The sequence below is a fragment of the Gobio gobio genome, assembly GCF_949357685.1.
Source record: "Gobio gobio genome assembly, chromosome: 3".
Classification (NCBI taxonomy): domain Eukaryota; kingdom Metazoa; phylum Chordata; class Actinopteri; order Cypriniformes; family Gobionidae; genus Gobio; species Gobio gobio.
In genome coordinates this window covers 59,605,483-59,629,891 of record NC_137099.1, presented here as the reverse complement: position 1 = coordinate 59,629,891, position 24,409 = coordinate 59,605,483, and the positions used below count along the sequence as shown (strand labels likewise).

Genomic DNA, 24,409 nt, shown 5'->3' with positions numbered 1-24,409 from the left:
TAAACTCACTTCTTAAATCTCTTTATAACTTAAAGAATGAGAAAACCATAATATTCCTTATATACTAGGAATAATTTTTTTTAAAGAAAATACGTATTAAAGCTTTCCTTGTACCAAGGAAAACGGTTTGTATTAATACAATAACATTGATTGGATTATAATTATTATATATATATATATATTTTTTTTTTTTTGTATGTATTTTAATTGTGTGTGTGTGTGTGTGTGTGTGTGTGTGTGTGTGTGTGTGTGTGTGTGTGTGTGTGTGTGTGTGTGTGTGTGTGTGTGTGTGTGTGTGTGTGTGTGTGTGTGTTTCTATATGTATTCCCTTGTGTTGTTATGTTTGTTATTCGAGCGTAAATAAAATAATAATAATAAAAAAGCGTCAAAGCAGCTTACATTTTCTCTATTTACGGATGTGACGAGAAACTGGTGAGTGACAGTTTCCTGCGAAAACCAAACCGACAGGTTTAAAACATAAACGCTTTGGAAGAAGAAGATTCATTTTACATTTTGTTAACTTTGAAAACAAGAAAACATATTGTGCCTTCAAGTTTCTATATTTTATATTTATCTAGCAGCAGGTTCCAACGTAACCCCACAAAATGTCCTTCTATTGAATCCAACATTATTTTCCAGGACATCAAAACAGTGGAAATGTTCAGTATGTGTTTATTCTACAAGACAGAAAATGTAATCCACTCATTGACATAAATGTCCGTCCATTTTGAACATGAAAAGGGACTATGTTATGTTTCGATATCGGCTAATCACAACTCATAACGGCTTCATTAGTGTCAATCACTGCACACATCTGTCAGTCTTCCTCCGTCTGACCAATGGGGTGAGGCGGGGGGCGGGCTCAGTCCCGGGGGGCGGAGTCTGTGTCGATGGCCACGGGAAGCGCAGCTGCATGAACGATCTCACCGAACCTGCGTCCGTGTTTTTCAGCCGCGATTTCCCCGCTGCGAGCGCCGCTCACGGAACACCCCCGCGGGGAGGCGAGAGAGAGACTGCGGGGCCGCGGAGGTGCGGCGGACAGCCAGGCCAGGAAAGGACGCCCGAGTCCGGTTTGATGCTGGCGGCCCGTCCGCCCTTTAAACGCGGATGCTGCTGCTGCTGCTGCTGCATTCATAACGGATCGCTGTTTATCCGAGAAGAGATCGGACGCGTCAACGTCCCCTGTTTTCACATTCAAAGCCGATCGGCAGACGTCAATCGCACGGACGGACCGTGAGAGCCGAGGCGCGGCAGGCGCGGCAGCAGCAGCGGCAGCATCCCTCCCTCCCTGCGGCTCTCCAGCGCCTGACAGGCCCAGAGTCATGGGCAACACGCCGGCCGCCAAACGGGGCAACGAGATGGAAAGCGGTGGGTGTCTTTAATGCTTCCCGATCATTCTGTTTAGTCATTATCATCGATCATGGCGATCATCAGATGCTCATCGGGAATATGCTCGTGCATGTGCGAGGCTTCAGCGGAGATGGTGCTGATGCTGTCATGGCGATTGCAGGCTCAAACAATGTGTTGAAGCTTTAATAAGAGCGAGCAGCGCTGTTTGTGTGTGTGAGTGTGTGTGTGTGTCAATGCTACACCCTGTGTATTATATGTCCAAGATGTTTATTCAATAGAAAATGTCTATAGATGTGTGTATGTGATGAGTCCAGATGTGTAGTCTGAAGAAAACAGCAGCCTTCATATTGAGATCCAGGGACCATATATCAAAATTGAACAATCTGACATCAACCACGACACACTGTGATGGTTCCGGCCCTGCTGGTGAAAATGTTTAACCCTGGGTTAAGTAATTCATCTTTAACCCTATTCATGCTAACCCTGGTTTAGTAATTAAGTTGTGATTTCACACTTTTTGTCGTTACATTGATGCTCTACAATACTGGAAATGATTGCCGCCATCATCTTGCGTGATAAAATGCGCTGTGAGGTAAACCAGTAGTTAATGATGCATCTGTTCGATAAGTCCTCCGATGTTTCATACTGAAACAGGAAGGCTGGGTGGGACATGTGTCAAAACAGGAACCAAAAGCGCTCGATGCTGACTCTTGAGAGTTTCTGCGACTGTGAAACATGAAGGAAATACTGCTTTTAAGCAGGAATTATTTCATGATTGGTTTACTCAACTCAATGTAACGCACACCTTGGGTAGTGCACGTTGCTTAACCCCGGGTTTTTCACCCAAAAATGAACATTAGCCCATGATTGACTCTCCCTCAAGTCATCCCAGGTGTATGACTTTCTTCTTTCAGACGAATATAGTCGGAGTTATATTAAAAAATATCCTGGCTCTTCTGAGCTTTATAATGGCAGTGAATGGGGGTCGAGATTTTCTTAAAAAGTGCATCTATCCATCATATAACTGCTCCACACGGCTCCAAGGGTTAATAAAGGCCTTCTGAATGTTTGTGTGAGAAAAATATGCATATTTATTGCTTTATAAACTATAATCACGGGTTCCGGTGATGGCCGTACGCGAGTCTAGAGTGACCTCTGACCCGACGCATGACATGATGTACGAGTAGCGTACGTTTTCAAACAAATAGGGCTGGGCAACAAACTCAAGCTCGTCCCATATTTCTCTTTAAAATCGTTCGTCAATACGTCATGCGTTGGGCCAAAGGTCATTGTTCCTCCAGAACCCATAATTATAGTTTATAAAGTTATACATTTTCTCACACAAATTAGAAGGCCTTTATTAACTCCACTGGAGCCGTGTGGAGCAGTTATATGATGGATGGATGCACTTTTATTGGCCTTCAAAATCTCGACCCCCATTCACTCCCATTCTAAAGCTTGGAAGAGCATTGCTATTTTTTTAATATAACTCTGATTGTATTCGTCTGAAAGAAGAAAGTCATACACACCTAGGATGACTTGAAATGAAAATTATCCCATAATTTGCTCACCCTCATTTCATTTTTGGTTGAGCTATCCCTTTAACCCTGGTGTTAAAAAGACTTATACCATGGTCTGTCTGAATGCTCGATTCTGATTGGCTGGAAGGTGTGCAATAAAACCGTTTAATGCGCTGTTTTCATTGAAGTGCGCACACACACTCGTCACTCGCACACAAAGAGCGGAGATCACGCTGCACACACACTCAGGAGCACAGACACTTGTTTTCAACGCTGCCCTGCGACTTTTAGTAAATAGCTTTGCTACTGGATCGCTACATTATATTTCACAGCAACATCGCTGTTTTGAAGTAATAAAACTCACAGCTTCGTTGTTAATAGAGACACTGAAGGGATGCAGGTATGTAACGAATCTCTCTCGATAGATAATTAATTCAAATAAATATAATCGTGCGCACTACTCAAAGCAGGCAGAATGCTGGATCTAACGAGCCGTAACTGACCAAAATAACCGTAACTTCCGGTTAAATATTGCGCTGCAAACATCAATAACAGCTTTAAGTTGTCAATGCCAGAAAATGACCATGGTATAAGCGGGATAATCCACGGCTAGATGTGCATTAAACAATTTGAATGCACTTTGTAGAGTCAACACAGTTCTTTATTAAAACCGTGTATTAAAACTGTTTAAAGCACAGCCAGCCGTTGATTATCCATTACTAATAGTATATCCAACTTTATCTACATACGTACAGTATACGTGCGTAAAGCGATGTACTATAGCACAGCTCAACTGCTTGATTGCTTGTGTCGATGCAGAATGTAAACTATATGTTATCGCTCGGCTCTGCTAAATGTTGCTGTAAAACATGAAGATAATATAAACATTAACGGCATGATTTTCTGTAAAGCTGCTTTGAAACAATGAGTATTGTGAAAATCGCTCTGCAAATAAACTGGTCTTGAGCGGAATGAGAAGTCGTATAATGCTAGTGTAGCGGAGGCCAGCTAGTGCGAGTAAACCTCACTCCTCTGATCTCAAGAGATGCTCTAGCGCTGATGCTAGGGGTTGCATTCTTTAGCCTCCTTGTTAGAGCGTCCGACCTGCTTCAAGCGGGACTCGAACTCGGGTCCGCCGGCATGAGAGTCGGACATTCCAACAATGAGGCTAAAGGCTGCAACCTCTAGCATCAGCGCTAGAGCGTCCGACTCTCATGCCGGCGGACCCGAGTTTGAGTCCCACTTGGTGCGGGCGGTTTGAACAGGCGGGGTTACATTGGTGCCGTGACCCGGATGGGTGTCAGGTTTAGGGGGTGAGTGTAACGGAGGCCAGCTAGTAGTTGTTGCGCGAGTAAACCTCACTCCTCTGATCTTAAGAGATGCTCTAGTGACTGACGCTAGGGGTTGAAGCCTTTAGCCTCCTTGTTAGAGTGTCTGACTCTCGAACTCGGGTCCGCCGGCATGAGAGTTGGATGCTCTAACAAGGAGGCTAAAGGCTTCAACCTCTAGCATCAGCACTAGAGCATCTCTCGTCTGACTCTCATGCCGGCGGACCCGGGTTCGAGTCCCGCTTGGTGCGGGCGGTTTGAACAGACGGGGTTACACTGGTGCCGTGACCCTGGTGGGAGTGAGGATTAGGGGGGTGAGTGTAACGGAGGCCAGCTAGTAGTTGTTGTGCGAGTAAACCTCACTCCTCTGATCTCGAGATGCTCTAGCGCTGACGCTAGGGGTTGAAGCCTTTAGCCTCCTTGTTAGAGTGTCCGACTCTCGAACCCGGGTCCAGTTGAATCATGCGTTGGACGCTCTAACAAGGAGGCTAAATGCTGCAAACTCTAGCATCAGCGCTAGAGCATCTCTCGTCTAACTCTCATGCCGGCGGACCCGGGTTCAAGTTCCCGCTTGGTCCGGGCGGTTTGAACAGGCGGGGTTACATTGGTGCCGTGACCCGGATGGGAGTGAGGATTAGGGGGGTGAGTGTAATGGAGGCCAGCTAGTAGTTGTTATGCGAGTAAACCTCACTCCTCTGATCTCAAGAGATGCTGTAGCGCTGACGCTAGGGGTTGAAGCCTTTAGCCTCCTTGTTAGAGTGTCCGACTCTCGAACCCGGGTCCAGTTGAATCATGCGTTGGACGCTCTAACAAGGAGGCTAAATGCTGCAACCTCTAGCATCAGCGCTCGAGCATCTCTCGTCTGACCCGGGTTCGGGTCCTGCTTGGATTGGGCGGTTTGGACAGGAGGGGTTACATTGAGGATTAGGGGGGTGAGTATAACAGAGGCCAGCTAGTATTCGCTGTGCAAGTGAAGCTTGGTTTATACTCGCCACGAGCGCGAAGGTGCGCGCAGCAGAACTGACGTCATCGCGGAGTGGGCGGTCATGCGCGTTTAGAGCACAAGACCCTATTTCGTGTGGCGGTGTGCAGCGCATTTTTTGTAACTTTCAGCGCGGCTCCACATCCGAAGATGCACAAGTTCTAGGCGAATCTAGTCGAGCATGATGTCTCATCACTCCGGCACAGCACCCAGTTTTCACGTATATATATGAGTTGCTTATATTTACATGCCACAAGTAATAATCTCAAGGTTTGGGGAGGAGTGTGTGCAGTCAGCGACTCTCATGCCGGCGGACCCGGGTTCGAGTCCCGCTTGGAGCGGGGCAGTTCGAACAGGAGGGGTTACACTTGCTACAGACTGGGTGATTTCGGCAATCCATCACAAATCACACTGTATCTAATAAACTTGGGTATGATATATGTACCTATTGAATCGTATAGGCGACAACGCAAGTTAGTATAGAAGAATAAAACATTATCAGCATGAGCTAGTGGCAAACAAACAGAGCAAGATGAATCACACTGTAGCAGTGGTGGTTGGTGGTTTTCATGTGCGCTGAAAGAAAGAGGAGAACATGGATGTGGTTGTGGCTAGGGAAAAGAGGCCAAGTTGGCGTGCTTGAGGTAAGTAGTTAGTGTTATGTCCTGTTGATCAATACGCCGTTTCATGTTGCATTTGTATTGGCTAGTCAGTAAACGCAGGCTATCTTTGTCTGTCTTTGAACCTCTCTCACTGTATGACGGAGGACCGGCCACGGTCCCCTTTCGTCTGGGACAGCTCAAAATCGTACATTGTGTACCGGACATAACACTTGTAAGGAAAACACTGCTCCAACACAGGGAGTTTAGACGGGTCCTTCCCCGCTGGCCTGTGCGACGCTGTGGGCTTGTTGTGCTACTGCCTCTCTTTTTGCCTGCTTTATATCTTTCTGCGCTGAAAATCTGCGGAATGGATCTTAAAATGGAGACATTTTCTCAGTCTCTCATTCTCTGTCACTATATTCAAATCCTTCGTTTTATGATCAAAGCTCTGTAGTTTTACATATTTAACATTAAATATATTTACATATAAAACATATAATACAATACAATGGTGGTCCAAAAAAGTCTAAACTATCAGTCAGACGACAGAAGGCATGTGGTACATTGAGTGCAACAGGGTTTTGATCATTCATTAGTGGGTTTAGAAATCAAATATGATGTGATGTGTTTGTGTTGTTAAGTGTACTTTCTGTTTCTCTTCCCACAGTCAAAGAGTTTCTGGCCTTCGCCAAAGAAGATTTCCTCAGGAAATGGGAGAACCCTGCACAGGTAAGAGGACTAGAGGAGAGCAGTGAGGGTTTGGGCGAGCTGGTTTATTCTGTTATGAGTGTCACCTGCTCATTTAATCCAGGTTTGCGTGCTCTCAAGTGCTCTTTGAGTTTACAGTACAGTAGAATTATTACATGGTCAGTGGCGTTTGCTGTGGCCATTTGAACAAACCCAGAAGATCACACTCTCCTTTGACTTGAGCCAGCAAGAAACCACCCAAAACACTAGTGATTGAAGCTTTTCTAAACATTGAATCAATTGAACCAATTGCTTCGCTGTTCACTGTTTCAATGTGTTCAAAACAGCAAACGCTGGTGACGCCTGCTGGTCAGAGCAGTGTAAATGCAGCGAAAACTCAAGCATGCATAAAAACACCTTTTACAAACCCATTGCAAATGTTTTATTGAAAGTTAATCTATTAAATGCAATTAACATACCATGCAATACCATTAAATATGAAGCGTCTGTATAATATATGCTGTTTTATCCATTTGTAAAGCTTGTTTTTTTATTTTATGGACAGCTTGGTTAATCAGAGACTATTAACTACAAATCTTCCTTTGTATTATGCAAATGTGTCATTAAAGATATCTACAAATGTGAGAGAAACTGTTCTGAGATCAGGTGAAACCATACAGACACTGGTTCACACGACTGATCTGAGATCAGGAGAAACCATACAGACACTAGATCACAGGACTGATCTGAGATCAGGTGAAATCATACAGACACTGGATCACAGGACTGATCTGAGATCAGGAGAAACCATACAGACTCTGGTTCACAGGACTGATCTGAGATCAGGAGAAACCATACAGACTCTGGTTCACAGGACTGATCTGAGATCAGAAGAAACCATACAGACTCTGGTTCACAGGACTGATCTAAGATCAGGAGAAACCATACAGACTCTGGTTCACAGGACTGATCTGAGATCAGGAGAAACCATACAGACTCTGGTTCACAGGACTGATCTAAGATGAGGAGAAACCATACAGACACTGGTTCACAGGACTGATCTGAGATCAGGAGAAACCATACAGACACTAGATCACAGGACTGATCTGAGATCAGGAGAAACCATACAGACTCTGGTTCACAGGACTGATCTGAGATCAGGAGAAACCATACAGACTCTGGTTCACAGGACTGATCTGAGATCAGGAGAAACCATACAGACACTGGTTCACAGGACTGATCTGAGATCAGGAGAAACCATACAGACTCTGGTTCACGATACTGATCTGAGATCAGAAGAAACCATACAGACTCTGGTTCACAGGACTGATCTGAGATCAGAAGAAACCATACAGACTCTGGTTCACAGGACTGATCTAAGATCAGGAGAAACCATACAGACACTGGTTCACAGGACTGATCTGAGATCAGGAGAAACCATACAGACACTAGATCACAGGACTGATCTGAGATCAGGAGAAACCATACAGACTCTGGTTCACAGGACTGATCTGAGATCAGGAGAAACCATACAGACTCTGGTTCACAGGACTGATCTGAGATCAGAAGAAACCATACAGACTCTGGTTCACAGGACTGATCTGAGATCAGGAGAAACCATACAGACACTGGTTCACAGGACTGATCTGAGATCAGGAGAAACCATACAGACACTAGATCACAGGACTGATCTGAGATCAGGAGAAACCATACAGACTCTGGTTCACAGGACTGATCTGAGATCAGGAGAAACCAAACAGACACTAGATCACAGGACTGATCTGAGATCAGGTGAAATCATACAGACACTGGATCACACGACTGATCTGAGATCAGGAGAAACCATACAGACACTGGTTCACACGACTGATCTGAGATCAGGAGAAACCATACAGACACTGGTTCACACGACTGATCTGAGATCAGGAGAAACCATACAGACACTGGTTCACACGACTGATCTGAGATCAGGAGAAACCATACAGACTCTGGTTCACGATACTGATCTGAGATCAGGTGAAATCATACAGACACTGGATCACACGACTGATCTGAGATCAGGTGAAATCATACAGACACTGGATCACACGACTGATCTGAGATCAGGAGAAACCATACAGACTCTGGTTCACAGGACTGATCTGAGATCAGGAGAAACCATACAGACTCTGGTTCACAGGACTGATCTGAGATCAGGAGAAACCATACAGACACTAGATCACAGGACTGATCTGAGATCAGGTGAAATCATACAGACACTGGATCACACGACTGATCTGAGATCAGGAGAAACCATACAGACACTGGTTCACACGACTGATCTGAGAACAGGAGAAACCCTACAGACTCTGGTTCACGATACTGATCTGAGATCAGGAGAAACCATACAGACACTGGTTCACATGACTGATCTGAGATCAGGAGAAACCATACAGACTCTGGTTCACACGACTGATCTGAGATCAGGAGAAACCATACAGACTGGTTCACACGACTGATCTGAGATCAGGAGAAACCATACAGACTCTGGTTCACACGACTGATCTGAGATCAGGAGAAACCATACAGACTCTGGTTCACAGGACTGATCTGAGATCAGGAGAAACCATACAGACAGTGGTTCACACGGCTGATCTGAGATCAGGAGAAACCATACAGACTCTGGTTCACAGGACTGATCTGAGATCAGGAGAAACCATACAGACTCTGGTTCACAGGACTGATCTGAGATCAGGAGAAACCATACAGACTCTGGTTCACACGACTGATCTGAGATCAGGAGAAACCATACAGACACTAGATCACAGGACTGATCTGAGATCAGGAGAAACCATACAGACACTAGATCACAGGACTGATCTGAGATCAGGAGAAACCATACAGACACTGGTTCACAGGACTGATCTGAGATCAGGAGAAACCGTACAGACACTGGTTCACAGGACTGATCTGAGATCAGGAGAAATCATACAGACTCTGGTTCACAGGACTGATCTGAGATCAGGAGAAACCAAACAGACACTAGATCACAGGACTGATCTGAGATCAGGTGAAATCATACAGACACTGGATCACACGACTGATCTGAGATCAGGAGAAACCATACAGACACTGGTTCACAGGACTGATCTGAGATCAGGAGAAACCATACAGACACTGGTTCACACGACTGATCTGAGATCAGGAGAAACCATACAGACACTGGTTCACACGACTGATCTGAGATCAGGAGAAACCATACAGACTCTGGTTCACACGACTGATCTGAGATCAGGAGAAACCGTACAGACACTGGTTCACAGGACTGATCTGAGATCAGGAGAAACCATACAGACTCTGGTTCACAGGACTGATCTGAGATCAGGAGAAACCATACAGACTCTGGTTCACAGGACTGATCTGAGATCAGGAGAAACCATACAGACACTGGTTCACAGGACTGATCTGAGATCAGGAGAAACCATACAGACACTGGTTCACACGACTGATCTGAGATCAGGAGAAACCATACAGACACTGGTTCACACGACTGATCTGAGATCAGGAGAAACCATACAGACTCTGGTTCACACGACTGATCTGAGATCAGGAGAAACCGTACAGACACTGGTTCACAGGACTGATCTGAGATCAGGAGAAACCATACAGACTCTGGTTCACAGGACTGATCTGAGATCAGGAGAAACCATACAGACTCTGGTTCACAGGACTGATCTGAGATCAGGAGAAACCATACAGACACTGGTTCACAGGACTGATCTGAGATCAGGAGAAACCATACAGACACTGGTTCACACGACTGATCTGAGATCAGGAGAAACCATACAGACACTGGTTCACACGACTGATCTGAGATCAGGAGAAACCATACAGACTCTGGTTCACAGGACTGATCTGAGATCAGGAGAAACCATACAGACACTGGTTCACAGGACTGATCTGAGATCAGGAGAAACCCTACAGACTCTGGTTCACAGGACTGATCTGAGATCAGGAGAAACCCTACAGACACTGGTTCACAGGACTGATCTGAGATCAGGAGAAACCATACAGACTCTGGTTCACAGGACTGATCTGAGATCAGGAGAAACCATACAGACACTGGTTCACAGGACTGATCTGAGATCAGGAGAAACCCTACAGACTCTGGTTCACAGGACTGATCTGAGATCAGGAGAAACCCTACAGACACTGGTTCACAGGACTGATCTGAGATCAGGAGAAACCATACAGACACTGGTTCACACGACTGATCTGAGATCAGGAGAAACCATACAGACTCTGGTTCACGATACTGATCTGAGATCAGGAGAAACCATACAGACACTGGTTCACAGGACTGATCTGAGATCAGGAGAAACCATACAGACACTGGTTCACAGGACTGATCTGAGATCAGGAGAAACCATACAGACTCTGGTTCACAGGACTGATCTGAGATCAGGAGAAACCGTACAGACACTGGTTCACGGGACTGATCTGAGATCAGGAGAAACCATACAGACACTGGTTCACAGGACTGATCTGAGATCAGGTGAAACCATACAGACACTGGTTCACACGACTGATCTGAGATCAGGAGAAACCATACAGACACTGGTTCACAGGACTGATCTGAGATCAGGTGAAACCATACAGACTCTGGTTCACAGGACTGATCTGAGATCAGGTGAAACCATACAGACTCTGGTTCACAGGACTGATCTGAGATCAGGAGAAACCATACAGACTCTGGTTCACAGGACTGATCTGAGATCAGGAGAAACCATACAGACTCTGGTTCACAGGACTGATCTGAGATCAGGTGAAACCATACAGATTCTGGTTCACAGGACTGATCTGAGATCAGGAGAAACCATACAGACACTGGATCACACGACTGATCTGAGATCAGGAGAAACCATACAGACACTGGTTCACAGGACTGATCTGAGATCAGGAGAAACCATACAGACACTGGTTCACAGGACTGATCTGAGATCAGGAGAAACCATACAGACTCTGGTTCACAGGACTGATCTGAGATCAGGAGAAACCATACAGACACTGGTTCACTATTGTGACGTATATCCGAGTGAAACCGCTTCACAAACAAGAACAAATGTAGGGCGGGGCTTGTTTTTGTCAGTGGGGAATTGATTGGATGGTGGTGGATTGCTATTGTTGGATTCCTCATCAGAGAAGTGTAGAGATGTGGCTGTGAGAGGGAGGGCAGTTATTCTGATTCAAGAACGTAGACAGAAGAGGAAAATGTAACCTCCCGTCTGTCCCGCAGAACACAGCTGGCCTGGAGGACTTCGAGCGGTTGAAAACTCTGGGCACTGGCTCGTTCGGTCGCGTGATGCTGGTCAGACACCGAGAGACCGGCCAGCACTACGCCATGAAGATCCTCAACAAGCAGAAGGTGGGCGGGGCTAGACGCGTTCGCCACGCCCTCGCAGTCAGGCGTGATGGTAACACTGTTTCTCTTTAGGTGGTGAAGCTGAAGCAGATCGAACACACTCTAAACGAGAAGAGGATACTGCAGGCCGTCAGCTTCCCCTTCTTAGTGCGCCTGGAATACTCCTTCAAGGTGAAGATCGCTCCCAACACGAATAGCCGGATGATGGCGCATGTAATGGACGTGTGTGTGTGTGTGTTTGTGTGTGTTTGCTGCAGGACAACACTAATCTCTACATGGTGATGCAGTACGTTCAGGGAGGGGAGATGTTTTCACACCTGCGCAGAATCGGCAGATTCAGGTGAATACCGTTACATTCTTGATGTGCTTTATTCGTCCCTGAGGGGGAAATGAAGCAACATGACGTGAAATATGAGATCAGCCAAATTTTAAACACTTTTTACAGTACCAGTCTTTTTTTTTTAGACCCTTGAACTTGGCAAATAGGACAATGCACAAAGCCGTATTGTGCCATCAGCCCATTTCATGTCATGGTTCCTCCGCCGCCACCGAGGATGCATTAAATTGGACATTCGGAATTGAAATATGACGAACTATCGTACCGAAAGCCAAATTTTGAACACCTTTTTACAGTACCAGTTTTTTTTTATAGACCCTTGAACTTGGCAAATAGGACCATGCACACGACCATATTGTGCCATCAGCCCATTTCACGGTGTGGTTTCTTGGCCTCCACAGAGGATGCGTTAAAGCAGACATAAGGCCTTGAAATGTGACATACTGCGCTACCGAAAGCCAAATTTTGAACACTTTTGATCTTACCAGTCTTTTTTTATAGACCCTTGAACTTGGCAAATAGGACAATGCACACAGCCGTATTGTGCATCAGCCCATTTCATGTCATGGTTTCTCCTCCATCACAGAGGATGCGTTATTTGGGCGTTAGGCCTTGAAATAAGAATCGTAAACACCTCTGACTGGCCATAGCGCTCACACACTCATCAAACAGGTCTGTGATTGGCTACAGTGATCAATGCACAGGTGTGTATCTGTGTATAAGCGCTCGTGAAAAGTGTCATTGATGTATATTACAACATATTTTTGAAGCGCTGATCATTGTAGTCAATCACACACGTTTGATAAGCGCCTGAGCGCCAATGGCCAGTCAGAGGTCTTTACGATTCCAGCTCAACAACTCAAAGCGTCACATTTTTTTGAATTTCAGTAACGACTTGGTACTTTTGACAACACTAGTCCAGTCCTTGTGTTTTTTTTTATTGCTGATCCTTCATGTAACTGTGTGTTTTCTCTTTGTTTCTGCAGTGAACCCCATGCGCGCTTTTATGCTTCACAAATAGTTTTGACATTTGAATATCTGCATGCCCTTGACCTGATCTACAGAGACCTTAAACCAGAGAACCTCCTCATCGATCAGCAGGGCTACATCCAGGTAATAAACACATGCACGCCAATCAATATTTTGATAGCTCATGCCATCATTGTTTGTCTGACATTGCCACTTTGAGGAAGAATTTACTGAGTCATCAGAGATTCAATTGTTGTGCAGGAAACAAAAAAAACCTTACACTATTACATCCAACGGGTCGCTAGTGACCCTATACACTTTTTACAAAGAATAAACTAGATAACATACATTCTCTTATAATTCTATTTTATCAGGTTTGAGTATAAATGCATCCAAAAGTGTGTGTGGGATGTGAGCAGTGTATGAGCGGTGTGGCTGTGCTTTCAATCACGCACAGCACATGACCTCACTGTTACTGCCCCCTCGTGGCTAATATGAGAATGACACCAAAGAAATGTATCTGGCATGTAAGCATGCGTGCACTGTGCATAAATCACAGCGTCATCTGCGGCATCTTTGTTCCAGGTGACAGACTTTGGTTTCGCCAAGCGGGTGAAGGGCCGCACGTGGACATTGTGCGGGACCCCAGAGTATCTGGCCCCAGAGATCATCCTCAGCAAGGTGAGCCACTCCGTCCTACAGCTTCCCACAATGCAACAAAACTACACTGTAAAAATTGACAGGAATTTACAGGATTAAAGAGTATTATTTTACAATAAATTACTACAGTCAGAAATTTACAGTGAAATTAATGCATGCTGGGTCATTTTCTTATGAATAACTATTAATCAACAGCAGAATGATGCTGACATCACATTCATTTACTGCTCATTTTACTGCGAATTTACATCATATATATAAATTATATTGTTTGGTACTGTAAATGTTTTGGAGTCACCATGATGGTGATCAGTGTTTCATTTGCTTGAGATCTTGGACCTCCTGTGATCATATTCAGATTTCAGAAGACGCAAATCGAATCATATGATTGCAAAATGAATGACGGCGTGCTTATGAGCTTTCAAATGTCGCGCTGCAAGTTTTTATCCTGTTTAAAGAGATTTTTAACCAATCAAGATGGAGGAGTGTGAATGGATGAACCTGTGATAATTTCAGTCACTGGCAAAAGGAAACGTCGTCAACCTCATAATTCAAAGACGCGGCGCGATTGCGGCATTGTGAATGACGTGATTCGCACGATTGAGGCGGTGCGAATGCCGCGAATCGCCCGAAAAAATCTGAACTTTGGCGGATATTCGCGCCGCGTTAACCAATCAGGAGCTTGCTCTAGTAGTGACAACAATGAGGAGAAAATCTGTATATTAATATCTGGTTCAGACAATATGACACAACCCAGTCTCTTTTTGTTAAATGCAAGTTTATGTTTGATCAAGAATACAAAAGTATAATAAGCTATACATGAAATAAAGCAAACAATTCAGTCAAACATTCAAAGTCAGCGCTAGTCGGCTACAACTGTAACGTACAGTTATAGCCTAAAAATAAAAAAAGTAATGAAACTTCACTTTGCCCTCAGCCTAAACGATTTGCCAGGGGACAAATTACAGATCCATGAGACCAAAGATCGGCCAAGACGAATTATAGCTCGAGACACCACAGAGACATCAGAGCCAGTGGCAGACGGCAGAAGGACTAGCCGAGGAAAGGCTGCTCTCGCCGGGGTTAATGAGCGATGAGCGCCGCTGATCCACTGGAGCTCACAACTTTGAAAACGCCAGATCAAATGTTCAAATAGGCACTCTTTTTATAAATAAACCACAGATTTGAGCTTTAAACAACTACATTATCGCCTGAAAAAGTCTTAAAACTACGTTTTTTCACACATTAACAGTAGATTTTAACAAAAAAAAGACATGTAAACACAGCCCATGTCAGCCATTTCTCAACGAGACGAGCCGCTGGCAGAAGCCCCTCCCATGACTCGAATTTGCGTCTGTTGTGAAGTGAATGTCACGTGTGAATGAAGCGAATTTCACGCGCGAATGAAGCGAGTAAACTCAAAATGTTCAAGCGTCCAACTTCACGCGAATAGCGCAAATTATTTGCGTCCGGTGTGAACGCTACATAAGAATAAAGAGAATGGTTGACCGGGTTTCGAGAGTATCATGTGAACACAACAGTGTTTCGTGTGCTGCTGTAACTCTGACAGAACAGACATAACCTACATTAAAGCACAGCTCTAGAGGCTTTTGCAAAAAAAACACACATGAACATCAAATTGGTTAAATACCAATGAATTGACTAAAGGGACATTTTTGATAATAAGGCATTTCAACAACTGACTAAGAACCTTTTCATTGCCATTAAAGTGAAATGACTGAACCTAAACACAGGAGCCCAAAATGCTCATTTAAAAGAAAACATGTCGTACGCAGTTGTAGCTTGACTAACATTTAGCCTGCAAAGTAAGAAGTGCAGTGTTTCGTCTCCTCTTGAACGGATCCTGCCGTGTTTCTCTGCAGGGTTATAATAAGGCGGTGGACTGGTGGGCTCTGGGTGTGCTGATGTACGAGATGGCTGCTGGTTATCCTCCATTTTTCGCCGATCAACCCATTCAGATCTACGAAAAGATCGTCTCAGGAAAGGTAAATAACAAAACTACAGCCTATAGATTTGAATCTTGGAATCTGATGTTTCTGCAGTATCTGAGATTGTTGTCTTCGCCCACGTTCCTTGTGACGGTTTTGCTTCTCACAGGTACGATTCCCGTCGCACTTCAGTTCGGACCTGAAGGACCTGTTGAGAAACCTGCTGCAGGTGGACCTCACCAAACGCTACGGCAACCTTAAAAACGGAGTGAACGACATCAAAGGACACAAGTGGTTCTCCACTACTGACTGGATAGCCATTTACCAGCGGAGGGTGAGCGCACGCAATCCCTTCATCGCTGACAGTAATCTGATGTATTCAGTGTTTTGATCAGTAAGGCTGCGTTCACACTTCTGTAACGCTTATGAATGACATCCACGGATGTTTTGAAAGGGAAAAGACTAAATGGAATCAGTGCATAACATGCTTAATATGATGAACGGGACACAGCGAGTTAGGTTCACAAAGCCATTCAGCTCCACTGACTTCACTCCTACTGGTTTTCGCTTCCAAAAGTCAATCTTCATTTGCATGAAGTTAAACATGTCTCGAGCTTGTCGCGTCGCTGGACACGCCTGTATCCTGTCACCAACAGTCACTATCGCTCATCTCGCCGGAAATCACCAGCTCTCCATCAGAATCAATCCGTGCATATATTAGAAAACGTAACATTTTGCAGTTTATTTAGTAATTGTTTAAGGTCATTTCGCGATTTCAATCATCATAAATTAACATGCAGCAACAAGTAATTTCATGTGCTCTTGGGAGCCCCAATGAGGCCCTAAGCAGCCGCATAGTTCGCTTATGCCTTGGGCCGGCTCTGTCTCCTCAACAGCCTCTGTAGTCCCATTTTTTCAAGACACATAACAGCTTCAAAATTCAAAAATGTAATACTGATGTATTTTGTTGTAGAATAAAACGTGAAAGTGTCTTGAGCTTGTGTTCACCACAGACCTTATTTCAGCCATTTATTATGATTAATATTAGTTAACCAAATGACATACTTAGGGCCCTATTTTAATGATCTGAAACGCAAGTGTCAAAGCGCGAAGCGCAAGTAACTTTGTGGGCGGGTCTCGGCGCTGTTGCTATTTTCCCGGCAGGATAAATGGCTCTTGCGCCCGGCGCAAATCTAAAATGGGTTGGTCTGAAGTAGCTTCATTATTCATAGGTGTGGTTTGGGCGTAACGTGAATAAACCAATCAGAGCGTCATCCAACATTCCCTGTAAAAGCAGGTGCGCAAGTTCCATTATGGATTGCTATTATTATGGCGTATTGACCAGGCGCACGCCAGGAGCAGTTCACAGCCGAGGAGACTGATGTTCTTGTAAGAGCAGTGAAAGACAGAGAAGTGAAGTTGTAATGTTGTACATTATGGTAAAGGTGATTTCACAGTCTTTTTTTTTTCAGTCTTTCAGTTTTTTCAGTTTTTCAGTCGATTTTTTTTTCCTGGTTCTTGACGGACAAACCAATTTGTCAGATGTCCTTATATACATATGTCTTGCCACTATTGGGCAAACAGGTCTTATCCTTAATTAGCCTATTACAATTAGCCTGAATCATTTGTAAGCTAGATTTATGCCTATTTTTTCACATCTTCGTGGCACACCACAATGATTTCCGTCATCTCATGTGTTAATATTTTTTTAGTGTAACAATTTATGATTTGCAAAAATAACTGTTGCATCTGTGTAGATTACATGAGCAAAGTGTATGCGCATTGTGCATGCTATACATTATGGTCAAGCATGCGCCCTTAAAATAGCATAATGAACAACGCGCAACGCGCCACTGACTTTAGACTAGGTTTTTTCTGGTCAGTGGCGCAATTGTTTAATGGAACAGCAAAATAGCACCAGGGATTGTTTGCGCCGGAACACGCCTCCTTTTTTGCGCTGAACCGCCCAGGTAGCGCAAGTTCATTCACTAGTTTAGCGACGTGCTTCTGTGGAGGGAAAAGCGCGCTTTGCGCGGGTGCAAAATAGGAATGACACATGCGTCGGTGTACAAAGTCAATTGCGCTGGGTGCAAGATAGGGCCCTTAAAGTTTTTGGGACTTTATCTTATTCCCCATATCCCCCAGAGTTAGAGAAGTCCATACATACCATTCTCATCTCCGTACATCCCATAGCTCTGTCTGACACACACACCGCTAGCCTAGCTTAGCACAAAGACTGGAGGTAAATGGCTCCTGCTAGCCTACTGCTCAATAAGTGACAAAATTATGCCAACATTTTCCTATTTACATGTTGAGATGTGCTTAGTTACATTGTGTACTAAGACCGACGGAAAATTAAAAGTTGTGATTTTCTAGACTGATATGACTAGGAACTATACTCTCATTCCTGCGTAATGATCAAGGAATTTTACTGCCTTACCATGAGTGCAGCGGCACAATGATATTACAGAGCACCTGAAAATAGGCTAACTTTCATCAACATAACCGACATGTAACAGACTTCATTGTGATTTATCTTATAATTAGTTTTTTGTGTACATCTTTGACATTTCTGTGTGTTTAAATAGGTTTAAGGTCTGCATTATCTGTCTTAATAAGTAGGGACTTTTATTTTGACGGATGTTGTAGTCTACGGAAAGATAGTGAGAGCTCGCGGTTCATCGGAGTGGTTAGGCAGATTTAAAGTTTGCAGTTTGTTAAGCACCCCCGAAAAGGCATAAGGTGTGTATGTTCTTGTTTACTGTCATCTGGAATGAGTATTTTTGTGTATTTCGCTGTATGTTAATGATAATGCTATGAAGAGAGAGAGAGTTTGTGTACGAGGTGTTAATGCGCACTTCTTGGCTTTATTTGTTCAGCTCTTACAGTGATTTGAAAGTTGGCGTGTTCCTTTACAAAAAAAAAAAAAAAGATTACAGTACTGTTTAACAAGCGGCAGCGCAGAGCGAGAGTCATCTCTTCCTTTAAAGCTGCACTATGTAACATTTTTTTCAGTAAAATATCGACTAGGCCAGTGTTATATATTTTGTTCCGTTGAGTACTTGCAATATCCCAAATGTTTCGATTGCGTCATATCTGCGTTCCCCTCGGTTTCTGGTTTTATTCTGCAGAAACGCTTTACGCCCGCTTCACACATACTCCGTTTGCAGTGCGTATGCGGTGCGTATTTTTTTCCGTACCCATGTTAACGGATTACAGCTTTCACACTGCGCGCAGATGCTGTCCGTCAGTCCGTTCCAGGTGCGGTGCGTCTGCAGTAGTCCGGCGATCATTTCCGTACCGAGTCTATTTTTTGCTGTGCGGAATTAAAGTGAAAGAACATTGTTCGCTTTAAAATAAACATGTACTGACGCGAAAATCTAGTAATTTTACCACAGATGCATATAATTTAAAATAGACTCTGTTTCAAAGTCAACACATGGCTTTTTTTTCTCGGGTAAAGCAAGGAAACGACACCTTACCTGGCATTTAGGTTAAAAAAAAATTGAAATAACGGAGAGCACGTACGTTCCTGGAGGGGGAAAAACAAAGGTCTTTATGACCTGCTTTTAAAAGGGTTTAAAAACGAAAGAAAAGACGAGAGTCAGCTGTTTTTGTATATAGCCTATTGTACGTTTCTAATTTAAAATGTTTATAGGCTATAAGTTATATTTAAATGTTTTGCCACTTGTGTGAGCTAAATCTATAGGCTGTAAATATAAATAATTAATTGAATAAAACGTTGTTTAAATGTACTATTACGTTAAAACGTGACATCTATGAAAGTGTAAACAAAGAGAATTGCAATTCTGACAAGCCATGTTCAGTAACAACTTTACAAACGCAGCATATATGAAAGCACAACAGCGCGTGCTGCTCCTGCACCGCATACGCACCGCGCAACACACACCGCATACGCACTGCAGACGGAGTATGTGTGAAACGGGCGTTACTCTCACTGCAGTGTGAACTAGTGTCATAGCAGCCGCAGAGAGAGAACACACAGAGTAACGCCATAACATAATCAACACACTCAGATGTGTCTAATATGATCAACAGAGCTGCGTTACCTCATACTCATGACCACCAGCAACTGTGTCATAATAAAAGTCCCGCTGCTCGCGAGGCGTGTGTTGCGTTCATCTTATTATCAATCGCTCCAGCGGTTCCTCAGCTCCACAACACTCGGTCCTGCTCTGCTTCACTACAGTAACGTTAATAATCACATCAACATGATTTCTGCCCGAGTCCTATCCCGATTCTTTCCCACCGGTTGTGAGGTGAAGACCACATGTCCCAAGTGCAGCTTTAATGCAAGCTATATCTCGAAAAACATGTATGAATATCAAAAGGTATGTTGAAAGATACAGTACAACTTACCGAAATCCATATAATGTCTTATGTAATCCCTCAATCAGTGTTTCAACCGCGCCAATAAAACAGCTTGTAAACAACAGGTCACTTAACATTGTGTTTACCTCAGGAAAGTCCTCTGATGTTCACAGTTTGTTAGTTAGCAATAAAGAAACACTAGAGAGGAGCTATTTTACTGTTAGTTATGAATACATTTGTCATGTAGACAAGTGCTTATGAAAATAAGTTGTGCAAACATTTCAGGTTATGTTATTTGGGTGTAATTAGCCTATTATATCTGAAAATAAGTAGCAGTTTAATATAACACCTTTGTTGCTAATTGTAACCAGTATTATTTTCTTCCAAATGAGTGGGTTGTCTGTACAGTCTGCAGCTTTATTTGTGACCCCGGACCACAAATCCAGTCGTGTGTCATGGGTATATTTGTGGCAATAGCCAACAATATGGGTCAAAATTATCCATTTTTCTTTTATGCCATAAATCATTAGGATATATTACGATCATGTTCCATGAAGATAGTTTGTAAATGTCCTACCGTAAATATATCAAACATGTATTATTAGTAGTAATATGCGTTTCTAAGGACTTCATTTGGACGACTTTAAAGGAGATTTTCTCAATATTTCTTTTTTTTTTTGCACCATCAGATTCCAGATTGTCAAATATTGGGCATATCCTATCCTAGCAAACTATACATCCATGGAAAGCTTATTTATTCAGCTTTCAGATGATGTATTAATCTCACTTTCAAGAAATGTACCCTTATGACTTGTTTTGTGGTCACATTTGGGAGAGGTTTGTTTTCCATAAGAAAAATCAATAATTCTGAATAATCAGTATCGGCTGAGAAATTTAGCATCGGTGCATCTCTACTTTTTACACTTTTCTCTGTAATACTCAATATGCAATTTGGAAAATCATATATGATCCATGTCATGGGTAAATCAAGCACGAAGTATGACAAATGCTGATGAACAGAAACATATCAAATATTGATGTTACTCAAAAACAAAGGCGAGTGATATGATCATTGTCATACTTAAAAATTGTAAATGTAAACGATCAAGTGCACAAACATGATAATATTACCCAGTCTTTGAATGTTTAAAGGTGTCATGAACTGGCTTTTTTACTTTTGTCTGAGGTCTGCTTATGACGTATAATGCTTATATCATAATGAATAAGTAATAGGCTCTTTTCTGCCCTGGTTTTGAGGCTCTCTGAAGAAACGCTCGGTTTTTATGGGCGTGCCACACTGAAGACTTGGAAGTAAACGCCCACTGCTAGGATTGGATAAGCTTTGCATATTTAATGAGCTTTGGAGGGATTGTTTTGAAAGTGTCTGGGGAAACGGCAACTGGAATGATTCGTCCCACAGTTAGGGCTCGCAAAATGTCTTCATCAAACAAACACAATGATTTATCTTTCATCCACCCACGATTAATATGAATGTTATTTTACATTACTTGGCCCGCCCGATCAGGGGATATATACGCGCGCGCCAAGTACGTTACAAAACTTCTGCGATTGTATTTTTCCTTCAAATATCAAGTCAAGAGAGTGAACGCACATCAAGAAAGGAATGTTATTTCACTATTTAAGATGATACGTATTGGTAGCCTGTCTGGAAAACACATAGTCCCGGGACTTTGGGCTTAGCGAGCCCTGTGACAGTGGTAAGTTATGTTTAGTTAGACATGTACACAATGTAACATTGTATTTGATCTGTAACAATGCAATACTGTCACATATAAAATATTTTTTACTCACATTAGTGTGTTGCTTCATTCATTCATGTAATCTCATCCTGTCGGCAAATCCAGTCTCTTGTTTACAAATGAATCCGTGGTTAAATGGACATTCACGTGAGCTGGATATTCATTAAAAATAAAGTTCAACCACACATTCCCAATATTAGAATCCGAAGGAAGCTTATGCAGCGACTGTGTTCTTCCACAACCAGGCACAGTGTAATATATTACTCTCTTCGGCTTGTTTATTGCTCGGTAGCGTGATCCGTTTAGCTCCACGAGTCGGTGGGTGGGGCTACAGAATCAGGCGTACATATTTATCTGCATACAATGACGTCAAGGGTCGACATATTCTGAGATCTCTCGTTTTCTGGGCCTGGTGTCAATAAAAGCTTTTCTTTGCCTAACAAGGAAGTTTTCGGCTCTGAAACTTACAGGATATTCTTATATTACCATGACCTTTTATATCAAAAGCTCAAGGGAAAGTTGATTTCTCAATTCATCACCCCTTTAAGCTCAGGTAAATCTCTCTGTGTCCGTGTGTGTGTGTGTTTCCACAGGTGGAGGCCCCATTTGTGCCTAAATGCAGAGGTCCCGGGGACACCAGCAACTTCGACGACTACGAGGAAGAAGAGATCCGTGTGTCGTTCACGGAGAAGTGCGCAAAAGAATTTGCCGAGTTCTAGAGCAAGAAATGATAGAAATCAGAGAGAGAGGGAGATATAGGTGAAGAGAGAGAGAGAGAGAGAGAGAGAGAGAAGGAGAAAAAGTGCATGAATCTTAAAACCGATCCTTCCTCCTGTTAAACAGCAGAGAAACCAGCGGAAGAGTCCAGAGAAGACCTCCAGGGATAAACAGTGAGGCCTTTATCATCTCCTCTATTTTAATCATGTTTGTATTCTTCTCTTTTTTTTTTTCTTTTTTTTTTTATCTCTGTTCATGTGATATTAATCATGATGGATTTGATAGGGTGTACGTGTTGGCCTGTGGACTGGGATTGTTGTTTCCGCACAAAAACAGAAGGGGTTAGTTATATCTCCAATCTTGAGCAAGTTCTCCACTAGGTCACCATAAGAACCATACAGAAAAAAAAAAGAACGAAAAAAATATGTATTCCTGTGTAATAACCGAAATATTTTTGGTCCTGTATACTGTCATGTGTTTCTTTATTCTTAAAATGCACTGAAAGGGATGACGACGTGACAATGGCATAGAAAAGAAGCCATGATTTCATAAAATGAGCACCTCTTTTCTTTTTCTTCTTTCGGCTGTAGGTCCACTGCGCTCTGTAAAATACTCACTGATGAACTTTGAACTTTTCACCTATGAAATGTGCCATGAAATCCTACAAGTGTCAATATTTTGGCTCATCAGTCGTTTCATTGATTCTAGCTGACAGGGCTGTGGACGAGTCGACGGCGGACCGCGCAGAGGAGGGGAAGAATGTTTCCGTTTCGTTCGTTTAGTATTGTTAACACTATAATTGTTACGGTTCTCATTGGGTTATACAGTTGTAGTACCTGAGGAAATTGCACGCGCTCGGTGCGCGATTCACACGGCGAAGCCTTGCGGTCGACCCTCTCCAGTGAGCCGCCGCAGTGCTCTCTCCGTTTTCGCCATTTCTTCCCCCTTTATTCTTCCATTTCTGCATTTTTAAATAGGCAAAGTCTTCTCTCTGAATGGGTGCAGAGCATCTGGCTCCTTTTTGGGTGAGAATTTCTTACACGCAACTCTCTAGGCTACAAATATCTCCTCTAAGCTGGAGGTGAACTCAGTGGATACCAGTGCTTACTCCTGAGGACATGGTTCAAGTTAATTGTGATATTTTGCACCACAAGAATCATTCCAATAAAGTATTACTATAAATACCAAACAGCTTTTACGTCCCTTTATGTGTAAACGCCCTTTGTCTGCACTGCATGAGTCCTGAAATACAAAGTTCTGTCGACCAAGTGTGCCGCACGAGTCCTGAAAAGTGAAGCCAAAACACCTTGATCGCCCCCAGGTGGCTGGTCCAAGTATAGCTCATAAACCCCGCCCTCTCCATGTAATCGAATGGGGCGTGAGACAAACTAAACAATCGAATTACTCTTCAAATCACTCGGTTTCAGTCATTTTAGGTAGTTTTTATTATGCTGATGTAAGTTCAAGTGTTCATTTTGTTAAATAGGTTTGGTTTTAGTTAGGTATTTGATGCCATAAAAACGAGGGGGCCGTAATGTCGTGATTGACAGCTTCTCTGAGTATCTCTTGGTACTGCGGTACTACTGTACAGACTCAGGTCCCGAATCAGCGCCATATTGGGACATCAGCGGCTTCACTTTTCTACAATGGAAGAGAGTAAAGATGTCGTCCATTTTTTTTACAGTCTATCAGTGTTGTAGTACTTGAGATCGGTCTCTGGATTTTGTTTCAAGACCAATTAAGACCAAAACTGCTGGGATATTAATAAACTGCCAGTGCATTGCCTGATTTATTTATTAATATTATTAATGTGAT

The 24,409-nt window shown here is 43.3% G+C and overlaps 1 protein-coding gene across 2 annotated transcripts; it reads left to right on the top strand.

The window, feature by feature from the left end:
• Positions 1–819: 819 nt before the first annotated feature.
• On the top strand, positions 820–23,784 carry prkacab (protein kinase, cAMP-dependent, catalytic, alpha-b). Of its 2 annotated transcripts, none has more exons than XM_079812009.1 (10): positions 820–1,368; positions 6,450–6,511; positions 11,745–11,873; positions 11,943–12,041; positions 12,128–12,210; positions 13,194–13,320; positions 13,762–13,857; positions 15,720–15,842; positions 15,955–16,119; positions 22,471–23,784. In XM_079812009.1, exons 1-10 carry the CDS (start codon positions 1,323–1,325, stop codon positions 22,594–22,596), a joined length of 1,056 nt encoding a protein of 351 aa, XP_079668135.1. In that variant the 5' UTR covers positions 820–1,322; the 3' UTR covers positions 22,597–23,784. The 2 variants fall into 2 exon arrangements, 1 of the variants encoding a protein (XP_079668135.1); XR_013816169.1 differs by lacking the exon at positions 22,471–23,784 and adding an exon at positions 18,674–18,699 and having other exon boundaries at positions 865–1,368; positions 15,955–16,882.
• Positions 23,785–24,409: the final 625 nt, after the last annotated feature.

Excerpts from the sequence above, each read along its gene's own strand:
- prkacab (XM_079812009.1), top strand. The coding sequence starts at position 1,323 with ATGGGCAACACGCCGGCCGCCAAACGGGGCAACGAGATGGAAAGCG. Across the intron at positions 13,858-15,719 it reads CAGAGATCATCCTCAGCAAG|GGTTATAATAAGGCGGTGGA; the intron begins GTGAGCCACTCC and ends GTTTCTCTGCAG. Across the intron at positions 15,843-15,954 it reads AAAAGATCGTCTCAGGAAAG|GTACGATTCCCGTCGCACTT; the intron begins GTAAATAACAAA and ends TGCTTCTCACAG.